Raw genomic sequence first — 7,062 nt, forward strand, 5'->3', positions numbered from 1 at the left:
GCATGGGTCCACTATCCTGCATGAGTTAATGACCGCTTGACACCACTAAATAGATCGTGGGTGTAGTGGAGGTGGAAATCCTGCATGAGTCCACTATCTCCTAGTTCGGTCGAATACTGAGACCGAACTGCTGAATTGTTGCCGGGCAGCTTTTGCCGATCTGAGAGTAGAGCTTGATGCCGACCTGAGAGCAGAGTTTGATTGGTTGGCTTTTACCGAGCTGTAGGCTGGGGCCGAACTCTTTGGTTGTGCCGAACTGAACTCTTTAGTCATGCCGGACTGATACTCCTTAGTCATGCCGAACTGATACTCTTTCTTGGGCTTTAGGCTGATGGGCTTTACTGCTGTTGGGCTTGTTTAGTACGTACTCCATCAATCAACAATATCATATAAGCGACCTGCATATTTTATTGTGTGAGTAATTGCTAACAATGCTAAACTTCATGATTTTTCAAGCTGATTTTCATCTGAATTTTCATATTCAAGATTATTTTCATTTTGGGATAATTGCAAGATTTCTCATTTAGGGATAATGGCAAGACACTTAACGTACACGCAAAATCTTATCGAATGTTTTATAATCAATCTAACAGAGAGGCTGGAAAACCGTAGCACAAAGACAGTCGCAAAAGTGAATGCAGTTGCATAGAGATCTTAAAAGAAAACTGATCAAAATTTTGCAGAAACACACACTATGAACATGAAGAAAATGCATAACGAAGCTTAGAAACATTGTTTCGAGTCTCAAAATGATTCACACATTTTGAGTCGAAACATATTCTGTCTATATATAAAAAAAACAGTAAAATCAGACGGATGCAGCAGAAACAGGCTTCTCACTGCAACAAATCGTCCACACTATTTAGTAGAGTCTCTTTGTATCCAAGCCTGATGCTACACCCACCTGAACAAAGCCAAAATCTTCAATTTTCCACATCCTATTTTACAAAATTCTACGAATCTCAAACGGTTTCACATGAAAATGAGGAATAGCATATAAGCGGGAGTTGACACGTTATCATTTATCATGGTTTTGGGTCAAGTTAGGACACACATGCTTATCAATTTGGTTCGACCTGTCGGATCCGGACAACCTACAGGGCTACCCGAAGGTGTGACCAAAGGGGTGTTACTGAAGATGTAGGCCCAATGGGCAGCAAATGGATTGCCGTCTGGTTCGAAAGAGGGATGGATTGATATGAATCCCACACCAGTTCCACATGAAAATGTGTATAGTAGCATAAATAGGAGTCGACCTTTACCTTTTATCATGGTTTTGGGTTAAGTTAGGGCTCATATGCTTATCAATTTGGTCCAACCAGACGACCTACAGAAAAGGGCTACCTGAAGGTGTGACCAGAGGGGTGCCACTGAAGATGTGGGCCCAAAAGGCGCAAATGGATTGTCATCCGTGGACGTCCGGTTCAAGGAGGGGGATGGGGGGTTGGATCGATATGAATCCCATGTCAATTCCACATGAAAGTGTGGAATCATATATAAGGCGGAGTCAACCATTTACCTATGATTGTCCAAGAAGTGACAATGGATCCACCGTAACCGTCTGTATCCATTTTCCATAAAAAATGATGGATCCAACTGCCACATGTCGGACAATCAATGGACCCATTTGTCAAAACTTTGGTGTCATGTGATGTAGGTAAGCATATATGGTACATAGACATTGAGGAATGTGGTAAAATGGGCTATGATTCATCTCTAGTAAGCTGAAGATAAATATACCTGTGAAAGGGGTGGTTTCTGTGGACAGATGCTTTGTTAACCGATCTTCGCAGATGATGTGAGAAGCCCCATCTGTTCGGTAAGATTATTCAAACTCTTCAGTCTGTCCCATTCACTTTCTAGTTCGGTTACCTGATCCGTGCTCATTTCATGTCCCAGATCGACAGCATTTATCTCATCTGTTTTCTCAATAAGGGAGGGACTCTCAGGAAGAAACTGTTCCCAGAATACATCATTTATGCTCGGAAGCTTGTGAATATCGTCACTTACACCCGGCAGCTTATGGATATCATCACTTATACCAGGCAGCTTATGAATATCATCACCCATACCTGTCAGCATATGAATGTCATCAAGCAAAATGTCAACATCATAATCTTCCAAAGGTTCATCTGATGGTGGAGGTATAGGGGCATCAACAAACCCGGGAAGTGCATCCGCAGAACTGAAATTTGTAGGCTCGGACCCATTAAATGGCTCATTAGGAAGGTCGATGCTATTTCCTGGACTGATTCCTTGTGCGAGAATGAAATCAGGTACCCCTGTGCTTGCCTCCGGAAAGAGGGTATTGTGAGCACTAGCATGTGTCAGACAAGAGGAAGATTGGACCTCAGACAGCGCGGACGTATTGGGTAAAACCTCTGAAAGAGTCACTCCTGATATTCTACTGGTTGAACTACTACTATCTAATAAATCCGAGGGAGAATGTGCACTGTCAATCAAGAAACCATTAGGATTGCTCAGTTTAGACTCGGACCTATTTGACGTATCCATTTTCATGATTTGTCTCAGCATTGCCTTTGCAGCTTCATTCATCAAAGGCTGGTATTTGACAATCTGTCCATCGGGCGATGTAATACTCAAATTGCGAGCTAAACTTTCTTCATCCTGACTCGGTAGCCTCCTTTTCTTGTTAGCACCAGAAATATGTCTGCCACTATCATTCTGCTGATGTACCATCTGTGATACAAAGCCAGGGCTTTGCATAGCTTTGGCGAGGAAGGACATCATTTGTGTTTGTCGTTGCTCCATTACATGAACACGCTGACCAACAGTCTGCAATTGACTGTCGGTTGTTTGTTGCTGCTGCCTTAACCTAACAAGTTCTTGCATGAGAAGATTCTTATCCCTCTTCAACCTTTCAACCTCTTCCTCCATCCCAAATTTGCCAACCTCAATGCAGGACGGGACAGGGGGATTCTGAACTTGAACATTTTGCTGTTGGCCTTGTGCGTGGGATGATTTACGCCTGTTTATGGTCTTCAGTAAATGCTTGCTACCTTTAAGAAACCCCTCATTAGCAAACTCCCAACGGTCAGGATCTACTTTCCTGAAGCCCTGATTGACACCAGAAGGGGGCAAACTATAAAAGAATTACTGAGGCTCAACATACACAAAAAACGCAAGATGATAGGAGCGCAACATCCTTAAGCAGTCGATCCTAAAGCTTTTTATAAACAAAATTATACCAAAAAAGCAGCCTCGTCAAATGCTTTCACATCAGTTCAAATTATTTTGCAGACAGGAATCTTAAGTAGCAACTAAGATCATTTGTTTGTTCATACACTCGATAAACATGAATTTACTGATTCTACACTAAACCAAAGCAGTTCGATATAATTTTGCAAACCCGAATCTAAAGAAGTAACTAAACTCCTTTGTTCATACACGATGCAACCTCGATCAACATGTAATTTACTGCTTCTATACTAAACCAAGGGGGATCTGTTTGTTCACAAAGCCAAAAGCAGAGCTGACAATCTGATGTGGTATTTTTAACCCTGAGCTTAAACGCAAAAAACCATGACCAAATTCCAAATCTTCAATCGTCTTTTATATTCCACAGTTTTTATTCATAGCAGTTCTAGAAGATGCTTATCCAAATATATTTTGTAAAAGTAAACCTAATCATTTGTACCTCACAATCGAGCAACTTCAACGAACATAACAATTACTACTTCTACATTTAACCACCAAATAGCAGAACTGTTAGGTCACAAAGCAGAAAGGAGAGCTCACACTCTAATGTCTTATACTGAGTTCGAACACCAAAAATCACTATCGATCTCAAAAATCTCGATCAAATTTAAGAGTTCATATGCATTTTGTGCGCATCTAAGTTCAATTAAAAAGACTAGAAGCAAGAAAAAACAGTAGAGAAAATAACTAACATAAGTATTCAGCTGGCGAACGAAGCTGGAGAAATTATTATGCTTGAAATACTTAGGCAAAAGGTCTCTAGCGAACTCCGGCACGTTCCAGACAACAAAGCTGTTGCTGTTCTTGCTCCACGATACCACCGCATCCGTCGCCGGATCATCCACCATGTCGTAAGTCTTACTCAGAAACGGTGGCGGCGACGACGTCGCCGCCGTTGAGATTCCTCCTCCAGCCTCCATATCTACTGAATCACAAAGTGCGGAAGATTTAGAGAGCGAGAGAAAGAAGGGGGAGGGATGGGGCGGGATAGAAGAGAGAGGAAAGCGCTAGAGATGGGTCGAGATTCGAGAATATGTGTGTGTGTGTGTGTGTGTGTGTGAGAGAGAGAGAGAGAGAGAGAGAGGGGGTGGTGATGGGCTAGACTTTTTACTGTTAGTAACGGGATCGAGAAAAATGGAAACCCATAACACGGTTCCCTTTTATCAAAAAAATTGTCGATAGATTATTGATCCTACATATAAAAAAAATATACTACTCCTACGGAATAATTACTAGTACTATGTTTTATGAATTATAAATGAAATAAAATAATATAATTTTGATATAACAGTAATACATTAACTTTATTTGTTATGATTTTATTAAACATAAAGTTCTCTAACCAACCATCTTATGTAATTTTGAACAAATATTTGGGTATTATTTATAGTGGCAGAGCTGGAATATCAATAATGAGAATTCAAACAAATGTTAGAGAATCTCGGGCGTCCAGTCGGACATCCGCGACGGACGATCGGGGCGTCCGCCATTGTGGCGTGGAAGGTAGGATATGTCATCGATGGATATCGGCGCGATTTGGGCATGCCACCCATTGGAGATGATGGCGCCGAGATTAGCGGCGGGACGACGGGGGTGGCACGGGCGACGGCGAGGGCGGCACGGACGACGAGGAGTGAGCCGAGTAAAAAATTTTATTATGTAATTTTTCTTTTTTATTATGTAATTTTTTTCTTTTTTTATGTAATTTTTTTTAATGAAGCATTTGCAATTTTCCCGTATTCCGTGTCAAAATTATAATTCCGTTACGTATATTTGTGAATTTGTGATTTTTTTTATTGCGGAAAGTCCTAGTGGGAAGGGCGATGGAAAGGGCCGATTGTGAAGGGGATGTCCTAGTGACGTGGCAGTGGGATGAGAAGTCCTAGTGACGTGGCAGAAGTTGTTTTTGGGAAGTCCTAGTGGATGTCCGAGTGGGACATCCGCCCAATGGAGAGGCTCTTAATCGTTGTGGGTAGTAGGCCATATTGGTATCGGCTAAAGCTGCAACAACATGAGTGATGGAAAATTACGACATAATGATGAATAATGAAGGATAAGTAGAAGTTGCAAATACAGTAATACATATGTAGTGATTGTTATTGAATGATGTCAATGTGAAAAGGTTGAAACTATCATAAACACTACTAATAACTTTTATTTTCTAAAGTAATATATTTTGGTACTATCATAAACGCTAGTAATAAATTTTATTTTCTATTAAGTAATATAGCACCAAATGAAGTACTCCATATAACATCTTTCTCAACTATTCACTAATTAATCAAATTCCATGACATTGATGATAAAGATAGGAAACAAATAAATAGTATACTTATAATTTTTAATGAAGATCATAATTTAAAATTTTAATTTTCTGATATTATATTACATACTCTATTAGTATATTTAAAATTGTCAAAATTTATTAAGAGTTTTACATTGATTATGAAAATATTTATTTTATAAAATATACAAAAATGGTAATGTGGACTAGCAATATTGAAACAAGTTAATTAATTATATGTGTAAAATAATAAACTATTTTGTAGATTTTTGTGAATAATTATGATTTATGAATAATAATAATTATAAGAAGAAAGTAATAGTGTCAAGTTTTTTCTTATAATAATCCACAAAATAGCTACCAGAATTGTCATGCTATTTTTAAGCCTTTTAGACATAAGAATGGAACATTGATCCCTTTTGACCTAATTTTGGACTTTTCATATAATTACTATACATCTAAAATTTACGCATAATACACATCTAATTGAATAGTACTACTACTTAGAACTGACAAATTAAATCATTATTGAATAATATCTAAAAAAAGGAACAACTATTTGATCAGATAAACTTTCCAGTTATAATAATATTTTATTTCAACTACAAGATGCCAAAATAATGTCAAAGTATTACTCACTTATAAATTAATTTTAGCAACTTGGGATATAATTATTGTAAAGATAGATACTTCTTCATCCAAAAAGATATCCATCGTTGCATGAGTTTGGGTATATTTTTATGGAATGGATTAAAAAAAATACTAATCCGTATTCATATTTGGTCGGAAGGGGAGGATGACGTACAAGCTATAAGAGCATCTACATCTGTGCTCTTGTCAACGAGCATAATTGTGGGCCCGGATCCACTTTTAATCTATACTCTTAGGCAAGAGCATAACACCCACATCCGTGTTCTTCCGCAAGGACATGCTCAAGGGTCCCACCATTCTATTATTCAATTTAAATAAAAACATTTCCACAATATTAAAATGCATTAAAATAACTGGAATAATATTACAAATTAGAAAAAAATTAAAAATTACATAATTAAAATCTTAAAAAATAAAATTTTCATAATTAAAATCTTAAAAATTACATAATTAAATTCATAGAATTAAGAAAACTCACTACTTGTGGCCGAATTTCGCCCAAATGGATGATGAATGTGTGTATTTATAGATGATTTTGGGATTAATTTTTTAAAAAAATTCAAAAAAAATTCAAAAAAATGGTAATAAAATTTGTATATTTTTGGGAATCCAAAAATATTTTTTTTTTAAATTTTTGGTATTACTTTTGATTTTTTTTTAAAAAAAGAAAATGCCAACAGCCAATAGAAACGCGACAGGTCGCACTGCTCGTTGGCACGGACGTGCTCTTAGCTAAGAGCAGCGCCATGCCAGCGGCAAGAGCGCAGCGGCGGACAGTGGTGCCGTGCCAGCGGCACGGACGGGCGGACAGCTGTGTGCTCTTCCCCGGTGGATGCCTCTAACCGTCACCCACGTAATATCATAATTTTACCGAGATATTTTTCCAAATGACATGTGGTAGAAAGGCC

At 38.2% G+C, this 7,062-nt stretch overlaps 1 protein-coding gene across 2 annotated transcripts; it reads right to left on the reverse strand.

The window, feature by feature from the left end:
• Nucleotides 1-259: 259 nt before the first annotated feature.
• Nucleotides 260-4,330, reverse strand: LOC121793015 (heat stress transcription factor A-1-like). Of its 2 annotated transcripts, none has more exons than XM_042191193.1 (3): nt 3,912-4,330; nt 1,741-3,078; nt 260-398 (listed from the first exon to the last, which is right to left on the reverse strand). In XM_042191193.1, the coding sequence occupies exons 1-2, from the start codon at nt 4,137-4,139 to the stop codon at nt 1,777-1,779; spliced, it is 1,530 nt and encodes a 509-aa protein (XP_042047127.1). In that variant the 5' UTR covers nt 4,140-4,330; the 3' UTR covers nt 260-398; nt 1,741-1,776. The 2 variants fall into 2 exon arrangements, with proteins under 2 accessions (XP_042047127.1, XP_042047126.1); XM_042191192.1 differs by lacking the exon at nt 260-398 and adding an exon at nt 696-904.
• Nucleotides 4,331-7,062: the final 2,732 nt, after the last annotated feature.

This window comes from Salvia splendens, chromosome 2, assembly GCF_004379255.2.
Source record: "Salvia splendens isolate huo1 chromosome 2, SspV2, whole genome shotgun sequence".
In the NCBI taxonomy this organism is placed as follows: domain Eukaryota; kingdom Viridiplantae; phylum Streptophyta; class Magnoliopsida; order Lamiales; family Lamiaceae; genus Salvia; species Salvia splendens.

What these genes read in the sequence shown, in the direction of transcription:
- LOC121793015 (XM_042191193.1), bottom strand. Translation starts at nt 4,139, where the DNA reads ATGGAGGCTGGAGGAGGAATCTCAACGGCGGCGACGTCGTCGCCGCCA. An exon ending in TTCGCCAGCTGAATACTTAT is followed by an intron (nt 3,079 to 3,911) that starts GTTAGTTATTTT and finishes GGTGTCAATCAG; the next exon opens with GGCTTCAGGAAAGTAGATCC.